This window comes from Choristoneura fumiferana, chromosome 22 (genome assembly GCF_025370935.1).
Source record: "Choristoneura fumiferana chromosome 22, NRCan_CFum_1, whole genome shotgun sequence".
Classification (NCBI taxonomy): Eukaryota; Metazoa; Arthropoda; class Insecta; order Lepidoptera; family Tortricidae; genus Choristoneura; species Choristoneura fumiferana.
Window position 1 is genome coordinate 11,083,881 of NC_133493.1, and position 19,840 is coordinate 11,103,720.

A 19,840-nucleotide genomic window follows, 5' to 3' on the forward strand; every position below is an offset into this window, starting at 1 on the left:
TTCTAGACCAAGTAGTAAAATTTAAAGAGTGTTCCGCTTGGCGCTAGCCGTCGCAGCCTGGGGCTGACAAGTGGTTCAGTAATCAGCACTGACAGGTACAAACTGCGGGCGATACGGCGAGTAAAGTTTAACAGTCAGCATGTACTTGGGATTCCACTTGGTGCCTTTTCTTTCTTTATAGTTACAGTCACCGGCACCAATATCTGACACAACAAGCGTGCATAAATATCTGATACGACTCTATTTCAAGGGCCGGAAGGACGTGTCAGATTTTTTTGCACGCTCCGCTGTGTCTGATATTAATGCTGGAGACTATACCTGATTCTAGAAACGTAAAAGGAGAGTCGTGATTATACGTGTATATGTTGTATATGTATTATATAAGTTGAACTAGGTTTTGACCGCGGCTTCGCCCGCGTGGAATTCGGTTATCGCGCGTTCCCTCGGGAACTGTGCATTTTTCGGGATAAAAGGTAGCTTATGTCACTCTCTGGCCCATAAACTATCTCCGTGCCATAAATAACGTCGATCCGTCGCTCCGTTTCGACGTGAAAGCCGAACAAACATACAAACAGACACACTTTCGCATTCATAATATTAGTAGGTATGGATTATGTTGTTTTAGTTACATAAAACACATTAAAGATACTTAATAAGAGTATCAGATGCACAACGGAGAACTTATCTCTTGTAGGGATGGATTCACACTCAATTTACCTCGCTTCTCCGCTAAAACTGTGCACCACGCTTTATATATTAAATATGTTCTATCATGCATAGCTCACCCTCCACCTTTTGCACATCAAATAATATAATGTGTCATACAGACAGACACTGATGCGTTTTGAACTATTTAAGAATGAAAAAAAGAAAAAAAAAATTATTTGTGACAGCATGGAAAATATATAAATAATAATAATGGAAAGTGACCCATTAGACCTGAGATATTTCGAGATAGTTCGAGGGAAATGGGTAATTTCATTCGAGATAGACACTACTATTCATTTCGACTGTGAGGAAAGTAAAATACTACAAAAAAATAAGAATAATAATAAATTGAATTTACGACTGGCCACTTGCCACGGCCGACTATAAATAAAAAATTGAGTTGGTCACGAGCAAGGAGCAAGGAGGAGAGGCTATCTACCCATGAAAATTAACCTTTCCGAACAGGAGAAATGAAAATAAATAAATCATCATCATGTAGTCAGTAGGGCGTCGACTGTTGGACATAAGCTTCCTCATAGACCTCCAGTTGCTTCGGTTGGAAGCGGCCTGCATCCACCGTGAACCTGCAGCTTTAAATTTAAAATAAACACAAATAAAATAAATCAATGAAATCAATTTACTAAATATGTGTAAATAAATTAAACCATTTAATAATAAGTAGTAATGAACCTTTGTCATTTACTAAATAGATAATTATCAAAATTTGGTTAGATAACCATCACTCGAGTAAACACCCGTTTTTAATTAAGGCAGCAGAAATACATAGAGTGTTGAATAGCTATTTATTGATGAGCTAAAGAATTTTGCAGTCACCAGTGGACCAAACCTTCCTGATCTGGTAATCTACACCGCATTTTCTACTGCAGCCTTGCTGTTTTACTGCTGCAACAACATGACTCTGCCTGGTTTGCGGGTGTCTGGTAACGATCTGCAAAATAAAGGAATTAAATGAAGAATAGGCCATTTAGAACTCATTACAAGGCATTGTAAACTTTGTCTCTTTTTAATAGGCAAACACGTTTCTTATTATCTTTCAATTATTTTATTATTATAATAACGACATATTGTGCGAAAACTTATTTACAGTTTGCGAAATGAAAAGTTGCGAAATGCAACGTTACTTGCGTATTGAACGGATACCCTTGGCGAGACGCACCGACAACAAGTGGTCAAAAGGCGGCCAAGACTGGGTCGAAGAACGGTGGATAGATACTTGGTTGGTAAGCTGGAAAGCTGTACAGACTGGTACTGGACCGGGCAAAGTGGCGTGAAAAGGAACACTTTTACTTAGAAGTGTGGATGTAGGCTAATTTGATTTTTATAAAATTAAAAAAACGGGTTTTTAAATTAAATTTCGACAAAATATTTACGCACATATCGGATGGCGATGAAAAAAAGCGTCACGAATTAAAATATTATAGTATGCGTTCATTTCGCAAGTAACGTCTGGCAACCTGATTAATTTCGCAACTTTTCATTTCGCAATCACTTAAAACTGTAAATATTTCAGGATTTATTCCAGGGCCATCGTGTAGAACCCTTTAGGTTAGGTTAGGTTATTTTTATAAAAAATACTGAAATATTTTCATTTTTTCAGAAATATTAAACAGTTGCGAAATTAAAAGTTTCGAAATGAAAGTGAACCCGATATTATATTCACTGACGCATAAAGATCCTATACATAGTCATAATTTGAAAACACGCAATGATTAATATAAACACCGAAATAGACTCCAAACAAATTCTATTAATCACAGTAATAAATATTTTGTTGTAAAGCGATTTGTTTTATATGGTCTCCAGTTACTCATACGCACAATATAAACATTCTGTTATTGTTTATAATAAAACGAATGACTATCTGAGCTATATAAATACTCTATTTATTTTATTCGCATGATGCGTAACCGTATAACGTGTGTGACTACGAGTATAGTTTGAAGTGATGATTTTGCGTTACGGATTTTTTAGTGCCATGTTTGCTTTCCAGGGTAAGTGATCAATCAATTAAATCAATAGATAATATTTTAAATGACCGCATATACAGGGTGAACTCTAAGACGTAATACAAAATTAGTGTTTCGTGCTCAGTTAATGCTGGGTAATATACTCGTAATGCATTAACTCTTTTGTTGAAATAAGTCCGATGAAATTTGCGGTTTCCATACATTGTTCATGATTTCTTATTTCAATAATGTATAGAAACCACATTTTTTTTCAGACTTATTTCAACAAAAGAGTTAATGCATTTACCAGCATATATTTGCATATTACCCAGCATTAACTGAGTACGAAACACTAATTTTGTATTACGTCTTAGAGTTCACCCTGTATGAGTTGGACTTGGAAACAAATTTATTTACTTTGACAGGTTTTTTTTTACAAAAATGTAATTTATCATTTTTATTTGTCATTCGCTTCGCGATTTCGCAAATACCTAATTAATACTTGTTTTTATTTTATTTTGTGTTGTCTGCAAATTGCGAAGTGCGAATAAAATATTCTTATTTCGATTTTCATTTAAAAAGTATGCTTTATTATTTTATAAATAAGAAATTACACAAAAAAATACATTAATTAAAAAAAAGTTAAATAACTAAAATAAAACTAAGTAACATATAAACACGAAAGTAACTCTGTCTATCCGTCTATCTGTCTGTCTACTACTTTTTCAAGTCAAAACCGCTAAACTAATTTAAATGAAAATAGAAAATAGTTTCAGACCCTGGGGAAGGACAAAGGAAGGGTTTATCACGGAAAATTGCATAGTTCCCGCGAGATCTGTGTATCTTTGAATCTGCCTAAGGGTGGGTGGTTACTTATAAAATGGTTGCAGTGAGGTGCCTTAAACCTGAGAACTGCGACCCGAGCTTGAACAGCTTATTCCGTGAGGGTATACTCGGACCAGTCGGCATGTTCCCGTGGCTTGGAGTCATCCGCGTGGAGTTACGTGAGTTAAGACTTTCCAATTTCATACTAAAACATGGCGTGTTTATAAAGAAACAACGTTTAGAACATTAGACTTACTTATTTTTTTAATGTTGGAATTTTATTCCGGTCTCGTGGAAAGATCGGGATAAAAAGTAGTTTTAAGCGTCATTTCCGGGATCTATTTATGAAATTTTGCCTAAATCCGTTCAGAGATTTTAACGGGAAAGCACCTACAAATAATACGCACACGGGTAGTTTGAACTTTCGTATTTATATCCTGTCAACATTACAAACATGAAAGTAATAACAGTAAACAAATTAAAAGCGCGATTAAAAGATATTTTATAAAAGATATATTTAAGAGGGAAGGGACGGATGTGCACTCAGACTTAGGTTATATGTAAGATAAAGCAAAAACTGCATGCATGAAAAATAATGAATTATATTATATAAGAAATTAAATATCTACTCGCATGTATACTTAGACTAATTACGCGTGAGCAACTCAGTCTTTCGCTAATAGAGCCACGCAAAAATCCTTAAAATTAGGATTAAGGACTCTCTAATGATTGTAAAATGATTTTTGTTCTTTTGCTTGAAATAAACAGCTTAAATTTTAATTTTTTTTTTTTTTTTTAAGTATGTGCGCTTGTTACTACTATCCACTGAAGCGGCTGTGGAATAACTAGGCTACTATTTATCCCGAAATTTCCACGGGATACAATGTAAAATCCCAAAATTATGATACTTTGCATGGATACTAAGTATATTCGTGTAACTTAACTAGATGAAACCAATATGTAAGTTTCCGAAATTCCCGTGGTAATTTTTAAAACTGCGTAATTTCGATTCGACTGCCAGATCTAATGATTTCCGCGAGCGAAGCTGCGGATACAGACTAGTTAGGTCATAATAAATCCCACTCCCATTACTATTATAAATGCGAAAGTTTGCAAGTCTGTTTGTTTGTATAAAATTCGGTACACAGATAGTTTGAGTCCCGGGGAAGGATATAGGATAGTTTTTATCCCGGGAGATAGCGATAAATGACATCTGCGCAGACGGAGTCGCGGGTAACAGGCTAGTATTGCATAAATGTTGCATTTGTTTTTCAGATGAAGGCGAAAACGTGAGAATAGCTCTAACTGGAGCTGTTTTAATTAAAAAAAAGTATGCATTAACTATCGCTGACGATATAGCTCGAATGCCTCGGAGGATCTTTGAGTAAGACATCTCTTTTCTTAAATTTAAGAGCTACGCTCTTGTCGCAAGTATGTTCTAAGCTGTTACCCTTTGAAGCAGTAACACAATCAAACTTCTAAGTCAACTCAACCAAAAGATATACATAGTCATAAACATTTGTATGGAAGGAAACACCATTCTCTAAAGCCTACAAAACTTTCTAATGCAAATGTTGCTATCGACAATATTCCAGGCGAGACTCCAAAGCGTTGTTTATCCCAAATGACGGCGAACGCTGGCTCTGCAAGCTGAAGAACTATACGACGCATCCTGAGTATCCAGCTGTTATGAACACGATAGCTATTATAGAGTTGGAGCTGGAAGAAAAAGAACCTGGTTAGTGTGCAGAATGTTTACCCACTTCTGACTGGGGCAAAGGAACTGGCTCATGCATACATGTTTAACGTTTGGGTTCCACAGAAAACCAGCGTTACTGCACATAATGTGCGGCAAGACATGCTGAGTGGAGACCCTTTTTGGTATCCTGTCGTGTCACCAAGTAATATAGTTTTAGTGCTAGTCTTAGTTTTAGGTGGTACTTATGGAGCCAAAATAAATCATTCTTTCTTTCTTTCTACTTCATGCAGACATCAAGGTATTGTCATGTCAAGCCAAATAAGTGGTCTATCAATTATTAAACAAGATTCTATCAAATGAATACTTATGTCGCTAAAGTCGAACTTTCAAGTTGACAGATACGTCTGTTGGCATTATTGTTTTATGACATGCAAATGATTATCAACTTTAGGGTGGTAGACCACATATTTGACTGATTGTGACTGATTATCATCTGAACATAAAAGAGAATAAGCACTGATTCCAACGTTACCGTATCAATGTATTTCATCCATCGCTGGGCCACTTGCAAGAACATTCCATAACTCACCGTTAACTGATGCATTACAAACTACAAGTACAATCCTATTATCACTTTGCTACATATCGATTCTGGCTTTCATGTTATCATGTATGTGCATTGATGGGTAGTTTTTCAAGCCTGTAGGCGTAACTTCAACCATTGCAATTCATTCCGGCAATATACTTAAAGGCTTCCCATTTATTCTGGACATCATTCTTGCTCTGCCACATTCATGTTCTGGAGCACGGACATAAACACATGGGTATATGTTCCCTTGGTATGGTAACGTTGGTACAGAAGACAGAATAACGTTGGTACATCTCTTACGCATTTTTATTGCTATTTTGCAGTCCCGCTGGTCCCCATATGCTGGCCCACACGCCCTTATCTATACAATGAATCAAGTCAACTATACGTTTTGGGAATAACTGATGGTAAGAACAACTACAAGGGTGGTAAGAGCAAGAGCTACGGAGCGAGCTATGCTCGGAGCGTCTCTACGTGATCTAAGCAGAAATGAGGAGATACGAAGGAGAAAATTCACTGACATAGCTCTGAGAGTTGCTATACTGAAGCAGTTTTTCCACCAATAATGTGTGAAGATGTGTTGCGAGGGGTGTGTTTTTCATTAACCAATAGAAACGCTTCATTTACACATACTCGCACAGCACATCTCTGGTGGAAACAGCTGAGCCGAGCGAGGCGAGGTAAATGAAGAGTTTCTATTGGTTAATGAAAAACATATTCCTCGCAACACATCCTCGCACATCTCTGGTGGAAACGCTGCTTTAAGTGGCAATTGGCAGAACACATTGCTCGTAGCACCAACACCCGATAGGATAGTAAAGTTCTAGTAGTAGCCACTGATTTTACTAAGATTAAAACTGTTTTCAGTAAACGACATTCTGGAAAAAGAAGCGTACAAAGTTAAACACGTGGGACAAACTCCGTGTATACAATGGTACTACAGAGAAGGGGTGAGTTCAAATGAAACCATTTTTTTTGCGAAAAGGTATTCTTTACAACAGTCTGGTGCTCGCGATCCAGTTAATTTTCTACTGTAAACGAAGCCCGAAAGCATCTTTTTACAAAAAAAAAAAACCGCCAACTGGAAAACATACCACCAACGAAAGCTGCTCTGTATCAGCATTTCCTGCGAGCAGTGTTCCAAGCTGTCTAGTATGGGGTCTGATTTCACCGACACAAAATCTTCCTGATTCATCTGATTGGGGATGGACCAAAGCCGGTGACAGCTGGCGACCTACTTGGACGGACTTACCAGTAGCTGCCGATGCATGCTTGGAAATGATTCGATGCAGATGCAAAAAGAGTTGCGGTGGTTCGAGGTGTAAGTGTTTCCAGCGGCAACTTAAGTGCACGGAATTGTGCGACTGCGGGGGAAAATGTACATAATCTATATTAATAATTTCGTCAAGGGGTACGGTAGACTCGAACGAAATGCACATCAAATTTAAGAGCGTAAAAAATTAGTCAAGCCGAGTCGACAACTTGTAGGCGGAAAATTCGGATTATCGAGTATTTTCAATATAAACTTGAATAAATTACTAAGTATATAATGGCGTTGCGAATTAAACATGTCAATGTCATCACACCATAGTGGCGTTAGTGTCACGTCATCACGTGTCACAGGTGTCACAGGTTTGTATTCCTTTCTCCATTGCGACCTCTTAAGGGCCCCACACACGGCCCCGGCACGGCCACGGCCACGGCGGTATATGGGGCCCTTTAGGTCTAATTTCTTTGATTATGAGACAGCAACATCATAGTTATTTGGGCAAATAAGATTTAGGAGAAACTGGTGAAATACCGATAACTACGTAGGTTAGCTGGTAAAGTGTTTGTGATAATAATTAAGGCTGGAAATATACGTCAGATTTTTCGATAAGTGCGACAGTCTTTACTGGCAAAAATTTTTCATTCATTTTATCCGAGCGAAGCCGGGTTTTCATCTAGTAAACAATATATTTATAAGATAGTATTTTAAATATAAAATCTTTGTGTTACTTGCAATCGTGATTAGGCTTAGCTCAGTTATAAGTTTAAATAGAAACCATACTTACTTGATTGTATATAATATATTAGTATACCTACATAGTACATACAAAGTCATTGTAATTAAAAAGCATCACATTTACATTGAGCTTTATTCTCTCTAAATAGACTGTATTTAGTTGTACATGACCCTAGAAACCTATAAAAGTAGTATTTGTTGATGTTATTAATCTAAGATTTATTTAAGTATGCCACTGCCGCGATGTGTATTATAATTTTTTTAACGCAATTTTTATAAAATTGTTCCAATAAAGCTTATATTTTTGGAATCTGTATGAATGTGGCTTTCTTGCCAATATCGGTATTCGTTCGAGATAATATCGTTACAGGAAAAACAAAATTTTTTCATAAAATTTTCAATTATAGGCCGTAATTTAATTTTTTTGTATGTAAAGGTGTTTTTTTATACAAAAAATACGTAAGTACGAGTACGCGAACGTAAACGAACGTAAAAGGTGATCAGCCTTGACTATAAAGAAAACTTAACCTTAATCCTTAAACTTAATCCTCCTTAAATTATCAGTGTGTGCGTGCGGCGCGTGCGTGCGTACCGACGCCAACCGGCGCGCACACATTTAAGCCGCGCGATGTACTTTTGTTCGTAGTGAACCTACTTGTCCTCTTTTAATATGATAATACGAATGTTTGTTCTTGGGTTTTGGACAGTTTTGGACGTTGAACTATGGCCCGTATCGCGCAGGCAGCAGGGTAGGCAGCGATAGTGCTGGTGGCGCGCTGCTGCGACCCAAACTACCAACTGCCTACCCTGGAATCGACACAATGCACGCCAATGACGTTGCATATGTATTTAAGTATATATTTACTAGCTTTTTGCCTGCGGGTTCGCCCGCGTAGAATTCGATTATCGCGCGCTGTTCCCTTGGAAGCTGTGTATTTTTCCGGGATAAAAAGTAGCCTATGTCACTCTCTGGCCCATAAACTATCTCTATGCCAAAAATCACGTCGATCCGTCGCTCCGTCTAGACGTGAAAGACGGACAAACATACAAACATAAAAACACACATACTATCGCAATTATAATATTAGTATGGATGTACGTTTATCCGTTGCCTGGTACCCATAGTACCTTTGCTTAGTTTAGAACTCCCTATGTCAATTAGGGCAAGCACATACAATCGGAATTCCGTAAATACATAACACACATACGTTTATTTCAGTTCTGAACGCACGGCCACCATGCGGAATTCCGAATAAGAGAAAAGTTCGAACGGAACACTACTGTCCGTATGTGGTAGATCCATACATTATGGAGTATGGATTTACTGCGCTCAAAATTTCGAGTGGCGGCCCTTAATGTCGATTGTTCTACGATTATTATTTAATTTTATAACCTAACCTAACCTAACCTATCGATGTTTGTTCCCGTTCTAGCTCATCACCCGGAACGATCCTTGGAGAGCCTACCAGTGCGTGTCTACGGAGAACAACAAAAAGTCATGTTTATTTGAAACTGGGATGATATTGGCCTCTAATGCTACGGGCACGTGGACTTTGGTAAGATTGTTAACATGGTAGGTACATCTAAATAAATACAAAGTCGGAAAATACTGAATCCGTTATTTGTTTGACGGTGGAAGCACATTTCCACTGAACTAGCTATAGGTACGTATTTTTATTATCAGGGGTGTTAAAAGTTTGACGCCAATATCTGTATATCTGTCCGTCTATCTGTCTGACATTTATTCACATTCACAAAGACACACAAATACAACAAAATTAAAACAAAAAAGCAAACAGCAAACACAAGTAAAACAAAAAAAATACAAAAATTAAAATACACATTTTTTAGGGTTCCGGAGTCAAAATGGCAAAAACGGATTTCTTATAGTTTCGCCATGTCTGTCTGTCTGTGTGTCTGTCCATCCGTCCGCGGCTTTGCTCACGGACTCAATGCTAGAAAGCTGTAATTTTGCACGGATATATATGTAAACTATGCCGACAAAATGGTACAATAAAAAAAAAAAAAATTTTTTAGGGTACCTCCCATAGATGTAAAGTGGGGGTGATTTTTTTTCTCATCCAACCCTATAGTGTGGGGTATCGTTGTATAGGTCTTAAAACCATTAGGGATTTACTAAGACGATATTTCGATTCAGTGATTTGTTTGCGAAATATTCAACTTTAAAGTGCAAATTTACATTAAAATCGAGCGTCCCCCCCCCTCTAATTTCTAAACCGGTGAGTGGAAAAATTTGAAAAAATTCAAGATGGTAGTAGGTAAGTATATTCAACTTACAAGGAAAACTATAACGGTTAAGTTTGCTTGAGAATTATCAGTAGTTTAAGAAAAAATAGCAGAATAAGGTATAAAATACGAAATCCTTAGAAAAATATTATTTAATTTATTCGTAATGGTTACGGAACCCTTTTTCGGGCGGGTACGACACGCTGGCCGGTTTTTTTTTTTAGAAATTACATTGTTACTAGTAGGTCAACTTTTCTAACTTGGTAATTTTCAGGTTGCTTTTGGCATCCACGGTCCTGGCTGCGCATCGCCCTCCCGCTTCATAGACTTGTACAAATACCTACCCTGGATAGAATCCACCACTTCCGACGTCCGATTGAGGGGAGCACCGGGTAAACTAAGCTTAAGAGAACGGTTTGAGGGCGGCGAAAAGGACGTCCCCATACACGAACTGTTCAGAAGTGACAAAGAAGAAGACCTCAGTGCTAAAGTCACCCCTTGGATCTTTGATAGATACGAGAGCGGATTGGTACCAGAAATCGTTCGCATTGATAAAAATGCCATCGTTCTTTGTAAGTTGCCATTAATTTATTTATTTATTTATTTCAAAGAAACTTACACAGTATAACAGTTAAACACTAAGGCACTGCGCAAGACAAACACTGAGAAGAGAGAGATTGAATGACAATCCAACAAAACAATTCATAAATAATTATTATATTATGAGTTTTATGAGTATCTAAATTTTGAACATGAAACTACCGTGAGACTCACTCATATTAAATGATATTGCACGGCGTCACCCGCTGTTGGCGGTGCCGGCGAGGCGCACGCGAGCGCACGCGCACGCGCCGGTCGCGCGCGCGCTCGCGCTGCTCAACTCCGTGCTCGCGGCGGCGCCTGATGACCGAGTGCAAGAGAGTGGCGGAAGATCAGATGCCTGCGAGCTCTATAGCGTAACTCACCTAGATATTATCTTAAGTGTTTAAAGTTTGTGCCGGTTTGGCTTTAGCTGTAAGAGTACAAATGTAATTTTAATAAATAAATATTGTAACGGATAACTCAAGTCTTAAACCGAGTTTAGCTCGACATGTTTCGGGCTATTTCGTAGCCCATCTTCTCAGGAGCACGCGAACGCGACTCGGCGGCTGCCGCAACACGCACACTACGCGCCACCACGAAATAGCCTGAAACATGTCGAGCTAAACTCGGTTTAAGCCGTGAGTTATCCGTTACAATATCGTTTAGTATCTAAATTATTATAATCTAAAGCTCATGAACCATCAACCAAATATGTGGGCTACCACCCTAAAGATGATAATCGTTTGCATGTCATAAAACAATACTTAATGCCAATAGACGTGTCTGTCAACTACAAACTTCGACTTTAGCGACATATTCATTTGATAGCAACTTGTTTCAAAATTGATAGACCACTTATTTGGCTGATGGTACGTCCCATTGCTGCAATGGGTACAGGCTTCCTCTCGGATTAAAGCTGTCGTTCAGACGCAGGTCCCTTACGGATTGGGTGGGAACTACACGCCGGTTACCCCACGATGTTTTATTTCACCGTAAATCTCGTAGTAAACAAATGAAATTTCGCATTATAATTTGGAAAAACTCAGAGGTGCGAGCCCGGATGTGTACCCACGATCCTCTGCTTGCAATGCCATACGTCTTACCACTAAGCCTCCAGGGCTTTTTAGGATTCCGCACCCAAAGGGTGCTAATGGAATCCTATTACTGAGACTCCGTCCGTCTGTCACAGAGCTCTATCTCTTGAGTCGTAATAGTTGACATTTTAAATTTTCACAGATTATGTATTTCTGTGGCCGCTATAACAACAAATACTAAAAACAGAATAAAATAAATATTTAAGGGGGGCTCCCATACAACAAACGTGATTGTTTTGCCGTTTTTTGCTTGATATTAATAACGGCAACAGGTAGACTCTTGAAATATTCACAGAATCTTTAGTTGTATAATCACTCTAAAATTTTAAATAAAAAATATTTAAAGGGACCCCCTGGACCCATACAACAAACTGGATTTAATTGCCGTTTTTTTGCTAATGTCTAATGTTGTATAGATAATGGTACGGAACCCTTCGTGCGCGAGTCCGACTCGCCCTTGGCCGGATTTTTTTTAAAGTACTTATCTGTTATCACATCTTTAAACGAGCAATTCTTGTATACTCGTATATATTTCGAGGATCTCGGAAACGGCTCCAACAATTTCGATGAAATTTGGCATGTGGGGGTTTTCGGGGATGACAAATCGATCTAGCTTGGTCTTATCTGTGGGAAATCGCTTACTATCGAGTTTTAGCCCGAGCAAAGCTCGGTCGCCCAGGTCAATATTAACATACATAACTACCATACAAATTTTTGTTGCAGTCCACAATAAGTACGAGTTGGACAAGGGTGACTGTTCAAAGAGATCTAAACTGATTTACACTGACGCCGTGAGGCTCGTCGCAGACAGGCAAGGGGGGAAAGCTTACTATCAGGTATCCACCAAAATCATCTTCCTTATTAACCTCAGACGCAAAAAGAGGGGTGTTATAAGTTTGAGCGCTATGTGTGTGTCTGTGGCACTATAGCTCTTAAACGGGTGAACCGATTGAATGCGGTTTTTTTAAAGCATTTCTAGCAATGGTTCTTAGATATTTTTTATCAAAATCAGTTCAGCCGTTTATGAGATATTGAACTTTGAAGTGACAATGTCGGGGTTTTCCAATTTTTTGTTGGTTAGGTTATTATGTCTAATTTGTTCGTGAATATAGCTCGTGGTTATTACAGTATTCGGCCATAAAGACTGCAAACCGGTATTTGGAAAGAGATTTGGCTAATTTCGGCTTCGTAGAGCGTTGTCACAGACTACTTATGTGATTTTGTTTGTCACTCGTTGTCACGTCTCGAGTGTAGTTTTTCGGTTACAAAATACGTCATGGCGTTCGCGTTAGAAATCTCACATTTACTATAGAGAAACACGTCAGTCGTTGTCACTTAGTGTAAGCGTTACAAAATACGTCTCGATGGCGTTCGCGAAATCTCAATTTATATGGCGATGTTTGCGATGTTTGTTTCCATACAAATTGAGATTTTAACGCGAACGCGATCGAGACGTATTCTGTAACCGAAAACTTACACTAAGGGCACAGGTGCAATAGGGTACGGACGCATTTTAGATGAAAATATATAATAAAGAGTTGTTGAAACTCGGCAAAACTTTAAATTGTACGATGACATTAGGAAAAAGAGGGAATATTCCTTTTTTTAGTAGTTGCAATAGCTCGCTATAGATATCCGAAGTTGATATGTCATTAATTTGACGTAAACTAATTAAGTAAGTCCATAAATGTGCAGTATTTATTTGATATAAAACGTCACTTAATAAATACGATGATTGACGGTCGTCAGTGTTCGGAAATTGTCGTGAATAGCCAATTGGCTTTTTAAAAGCTTTTATTTAACTTGCAATGTATGTAATATGTATCTAAATGTACGTGCGGGTCAAATCTTGCAAGTTAAATTTGACCCATTTCTAGATGTCGGATTATCTTGAAATTTAAATTGCGTGACAATACAATAATCTGGTAATGAAATCCTGGTAGTCCGGCCAGGATTGTCTCCGCAGGACGGAACTCTTCAACGGTTAATCATCATCCCAGCCTATATACGTCCCACTGCTGGGCACAGGCCTCCTCTCAGAACAAGAGGGCTTGGGCCATAGTTCCCACGCGGGCCCAGTGCGGATTGGGAACTTCGCACGCACCATTGAATCGCTTCGCAGGTTTGTGCAGGTTTCCTCACGATGTTTTCCTTCACCGCAAAGCTCGTGGTAAATTTCAAATGTAATTCCGCACATGAATTTCGAAAAACTCAGAGGTGCGAGCCGGGGTTCGAACCCACGACCCTCTGCTTGAGAGGCGATAGGTCAAACCACTAGGCCACCACGGCTTAATTTTAAAATTTATTTCAGAAGACCGATGTGCAATCTTTATCGTCTGATAGATACTGTAGGTACTTATCGTCAATGATACTGCAATGCCTAAATTATATTTATTAAACCAAGATACTAAAGTGACAGTAAGAAATGTCAAATGTAAAAATAATGTGACTACCATAATACGAATAGTGCTGCTCTCTGCAGGGCTACTACGAAACTCGAAGTTCGTATCGTACCGTCCCTCTTGCTCTCGTATTAAATAGTTCAGAGGGACCGCACGAACTTCGAGTTTCAAGTTTGGTAGTGGCCCTGATGATTTCGGTTTCCGACATAATTTTAAATAATCGATAAAACATAGTATTCTATTGAAACAAAAATACAATTAAAGCATCCAATACTCCAATTTCCATAAGCATTGCGCTTTTAGGCAGAACTTGCTTAGAATCAAAATTAATTTTAAATACAACATCATCCTCCTAAACGGTGGCATTTTCATTAGACCCATTTTACCTTTTTTCGAATGTCTTAAGTGCCCTACGTGTGTTAGTGGGCCAATCAACTTTTTTACCGACACGACGACATAATTCCGATCATAAGAAACGTATTTGCGACAAAATAAAGGTAATACAAACTTCTGTTTCAGTTATCACTTATGGATCTGTCTGTGTTCAACTACACATGTATCTATATACGAGTAAGTTATTTTTTATTTCATATAATACCGGGTGTGGCCTGTAATACGAGCAAAAAATTAAAACATAGATCGTCCTCGTCAAACTGAACAACATTATTTCAGCGACTTTTAAAAATAATGGAGTCCTTGAATTTTCCTTTTTTCATACAAATTAAATACTGCTATCAATGTACGCCATCCTAGAACACAACTGCGTCGCCTGTCACGCTACAAACATCAAGAATTTTGCTTTACATTGCTTCTTCATAAACTTAAAAGTGTAATAAAAATTAAAAAAACTAATTATTTTTAAAAGTCGCTGAACTAATGTTGTTCAGTTTGAGGAGTATGATCTATGTTTTAATTATTTGCTCATATTGCAGGCCACACCCTACCCAAAATATAAAAAAACAAAACTAATATAAATATCTGCATAAATTGTTGCCCCTTTTCACCTTGATTTGAAAGGTGCTAACAATTCAAGCGACCTCAAATAAAGTCTACAAGACGAGGTATAGTTACAGTCGAGGGCATAATTTACAGTGAAGTGTAAAAATAAGAAATTATTCAAAGTTTCAAAAATAAGTACCACAGACTCTTAATCCAACGCAATAAGGCTGTAGTAAGTAACATGTTTATGAGTGGTTCGAATAGATACTTATTTTTGCACTTGACTGCACGTTACCAAGGCGTCAAAATATCTATACACCTTTATGCCGTAAGGTCGATGTATATATATTGATGCTATGGCTGTACAGATATTTATGTCCTTTACTGTACTTCACCCTTGTCTGATCACTTTTATCATTTCATCAATCCTCTGAAGTTTATAAATAAATAAGAATATTTTCCTTTGTCGTTCTAATTTTAGTCAGTTTTCATTTTAAACTTACCCTTTTTTTCTTTTACGCTATAAATATGCTTTAGTCCCTTTTTTACGACTTAAACGCTATTGTAGGTGGAATCTAAACGAAGATCAAAAGCTCAGCTGTGGTACAATTATGGCAGTTTCATTGACACCCTTGAAGGTGTAGACGAGACTCCAAAACGGGTAGTGAAGAAATACCCGGTACCAGCACGAACAACCGCAGAACCGGACCAAGAATCGGGCCAAGAGAACAGCGCAAGATCGGCAACTGAAGCATCAAAAAGATTTGGAAGGCGTATAATAGAAAACAGTAGACGATATAAAAAGCTAATTTCAGACTCCGTAATAAATGAGCTACTAGCAATAAAAAACGAACTAGAAACAACAAGAAAAGAACTAAATATTACAGGAAAAGCCGATATAAACAAGACATTTAAAAAAATGTTTGCAGTAAAAGATAAACTAGTAAATGTAAGAGATAAACTAGGAAGCCCAGCTCCAGATAGCTTGAAGAACTCAATTGATGTTTTAGATAAAACAGCAAGTGAATTACGGGCCGGGCAAGTTTTTTATCAAGGGAAACTTATGGATGTAAGAAAACAAGAAGTACAACAGTCGATAGATTTGATTAAAGAATTTAGAGAGACACCAGAATATATTGAAATAGCATTAACGACAGACAAACCAGAAGTGAAAGTAGAAGAAACAATTAAAAAACCAAAAGCTAAAGGGAGACAAGGAAAGAAAAAACCTTGGAAGCCTCATAAATTTCTTGAGCCGGAATACATAACTGACAAGCCTGGATGGTGGTTGTACCATCCACATCTGAATTTAGAATTTGACTTTCAATTTGATGATGAAGCAGAGTTGTCACTTGAGATATGGTCGCACCTTACAAAAATTCACGGTACACGTGCGCCTAAGACCAAACCCACTAGGACTCGAAACTATACTGACGAATTGGATTGGGAGGAATCCCGAAGAGTCTACGCTGATGGTGAAGTTGAGCAAAATGACGCTGAGAATGAGGTTGAGCAAAATCAAGAGGAAAATCTCAATGATCAGCAGCCAAGTAAAAGTCAAGATCAGGAAAGAACTGGTACTGAATATGGTACTTCTTTAAGAAAGATTAGTAAATTTAATAATCCATATTCAGAGTTAAAACGTGCAGAATATTATGACCTTGAAGTGTCGATGGATGAAAGTAACATTGCTAGACCGGAAAAGTTGTTTGTAATAGCTGCAGTTCTCTGTATGTTTATGTAATGTGTTATAATTCAGTTTTGTTTTAGATTTTATGAAATCAGCTCGTTAACGATAAGAGACGTTAAAATATTACAAATTAATTTCACAGAAACAAAAAAAATACGGTTACTGTCTAAACTTACCATTCTTTCTGTTATTTTTTTTTTAAGTTCTCGTAGTAAAGTTTAAATATTTCGTTAAATTATAATTTTTAAGATGTAATTACGTACAATATCTTCATTAATATTAAAACTTAAAATGTTCTCGATTACCATAATATTTTTATTTAAAAAATAAATGTTTATATAAACAAAAATATTACGTTAGTAAAAACTTTATAGGATATTTCCATTACCAAGAATATCCTAAAATCCTTAGGTTTCAAATTATTATGGTAATCTTTGATTTTTTATTTTGAACACGTTGAATGCAGGGCTTGATTTCTATAACTTACGCTCGATGATACACGTACTATTTATAAACCCCACGAAAAAAATGTACTTATTATAAGTTACCCGCCATTGTCTGCCTGTCTGTGATCGTAGGTCTCAAATAGATAGATCGATTTCATAGTTTTTTTACGCGAAAGCTAGATACTTTGCGGTGGTTTTTAGATAAGTTTTATAAAAATACTAGCTTTAACCCGTTTCTTTGCCCGCATTAGAAATACCTTAATGCCGTCTTGCTAACTAATAATCGATATATATCGATGCTTATGTTTGAACTTGTGTTGTACATTTTGGCCGAGCAATTTTAGAAATATACAACCGTTTACTCCACGATTCTTGTTATCGTGACAGAGTTTGGCTTAAAAAAAGTTTAGGGTGACAATTCGAAAGGACAACGTTCGCTCGCACAACGCCATTTTTTGATTGCAGACCGAAGTTAACACGTCATCTTGAGAGCCGAGGTAGGTCACTGTTTTTGGTCAGTGTCCTATATTCTAGTTTAAACTTTAAATATTATCCCACGGGAACGCAATACCGGGATATTAAGTGTCCTATGTCTCAAAGCAGATCTTTGTCTATCTGTACGCCAAGTTTCATGTAAATCCGTTCAGCCGTTATTGTGTGATGGAGTAACAAACATCCGAACCTCCAAACATCTTCACAAACTTTCAGATGTAGTAGATGTTCAGCCGTTCTTGAGATATTGGGCTTGTGCACACTAGCGTTTTTGCCGGCGGTTTCTCGGCGGAGCGGGAACGCGGTGCGCACGCGGCGAGCACGTTGCGGTATCTCCGCGATGATTTGCCGCCAGCGTGCCGCCGCGGTCGCGTCCACGCGACGGCACCGTGGCCGCTCGCAGGCGACGAATAATCGCGGAGATACCGCAGCGTGCTTGCCGCGTTCCCACTCCGCCGGCAAAAACGCTAATGTCCACTCCACAAGCTCAAAACTTTGAAATGACAATATCGGGAGTTTTCCCGGGAAATTTCCTGTGATAAGTTTGGGTTCCTTCAGGTTCTGGTTATGATCTTGAATTATTATACTTAATTCGTCACTGGTACGGTATAAGACAATTTTGTCTCATAGGTGCCTATACTTAGGTTTAATTTTACATACCTAATTATATCTTTATTAAAATTTTACAAATTGTAGATTTAGTGGTTGCTATAGCTAGTTCTAAAATCAAAATACCACGGCTCCGTCGTTACAGTTAAAATTTATATCTATGTTAGTAAGAAACGTGTTAATATTATTAAATTTAAAAAATAAAAGCATTCCGAATGGTGTGACACAGGCCGCGGCTATTTAATATATCTTACTAATTTAACGTGTTTGTCGTGATATTCAGCTATTTGTTTTTAAATGGTTTTCGGTTACTTATCCCCATTATAAACATTTGTGTCGATGTTTATAATAAACCGAATACCAGCCAAGCTATATAAATACTCAGTTTACTCGAATCGTAAGATATGTATGACGCGCGGAGCTGCAGTTTGAAGTGATGATTTTGAGTTGCGTATTTATAACGGCTTTGTTTTTTGTTCAGGGTAAGTGAATTCGATTTATACTCATAATACCTATTGCAAATTTAAACATAGATAATTATTTTTAGTTTTAATTTATGCTAACTCTTTGTAACGCAGGCTGTTATAGAATTATCTAGTAACTAATGTAGACACAGGACGTGTTTCACGTGTCAGGTAGAATTTTTGTAAAACATTCTAACTCTTTTGTACTGCACTGTGTGTCTTATCTTTGTACTATAAATTATTGAAGAAATTATCTTATCTTTAGAAGTGAGGTGCCTGAAACCTGAGAACTGCGACCCGAGCTTGAACAACTTATTCCGTGAGGGTATACTCGGACAAGTAGGCATGTTCCCGTGGCTTGGAGTCATCCGCGTGGAGTTACGTGAGTAACTTTAACTATGATTGGTTTTTGGGGTCTTTTTGTATTTTTTATGTCAACTCCAAATTTGTTACTTTTACGGTAATCCCGTGAAATCCAGCGAAAATACAAACTGAAACATGTTTGCACAGAAAAAAAAACAGAAAAAGAGATCAGTCCTGGGAATCGAACCCAGGTCCTCAGCATTCCGTGCTGCGTGCCATACCCCTACACCACCACTGGACAGGAGTCTAGACACAAATTTCTCCCATGCACCACATATTTCAGCCTGCTTTTTTCTTTCTTAGCCACTTAAGCAGCGACACTAACTATTATGCTTCAATCAAAAGATACAGCCGTTTATGCTGTAAATTTTCGACACTCGCAAGGGAATCAAGACCTACAGGGTACTTCCCGTGAACTCAGAATCTCGAAATTTGGTACGAAGCAACATCTTATAGCACAGATAAAGGAAAAATTGCGAAAACCGTAAATTTTGAGTTACATCATAATTATAATAAAAATATTCAAAAAAATATGTACGGAACCCTCGGTGCGCGAGTCCGACTCGCACTTGGCCGGTTTTTTTCCGCTAAATCTACCTTTGGCTGACTTAACTTTGGCAGGTCTCCCATTAGGTGGATTGACGGCATCGCAAGTTACCCCCGAAGGGTTCTAATAGGGAGGCAATTCATGTAGACATCTTCTGGTTGATGATGATGAT

The 19,840-nt window shown here is 37.8% G+C and overlaps 1 protein-coding gene across 1 annotated transcript; it reads left to right on the forward strand.

Moving 5' to 3' along the window:
- The first annotated feature begins 2,476 nt into the window (after nt 1-2,476).
- Nucleotides 2,477-16,944, forward strand: LOC141440553 (uncharacterized). Its single transcript, XM_074105100.1, has 11 exons — nt 2,477-2,720; nt 3,566-3,679; nt 4,776-4,884; nt 5,096-5,238; nt 6,112-6,195; nt 6,656-6,738; nt 9,227-9,349; nt 10,315-10,612; nt 12,440-12,552; nt 14,638-14,688; nt 15,626-16,944. Exons 1-11 carry the CDS (start codon nt 2,675-2,677, stop codon nt 16,799-16,801), a joined length of 2,340 nt encoding a protein of 779 aa, XP_073961201.1. The 5' UTR covers nt 2,477-2,674; the 3' UTR covers nt 16,802-16,944.
- The last annotated feature ends 2,896 nt before the right edge of the window (nt 16,945-19,840 follow it).

Excerpts from the sequence above, each read along its gene's own strand:
- LOC141440553 (XM_074105100.1), top strand. The coding sequence starts at position 2,675 with ATGATTTTGCGTTACGGATTTTTTAGTGCCATGTTTGCTTTCCAGG. Across the intron at positions 5,239-6,111 it reads GCTGGAAGAAAAAGAACCTG|TCCCGCTGGTCCCCATATGC; the intron begins GTTAGTGTGCAG and ends GCTATTTTGCAG. Across the intron at positions 10,613-12,439 it reads TAAAAATGCCATCGTTCTTT|TCCACAATAAGTACGAGTTG; the intron begins GTAAGTTGCCAT and ends TTTTTGTTGCAG.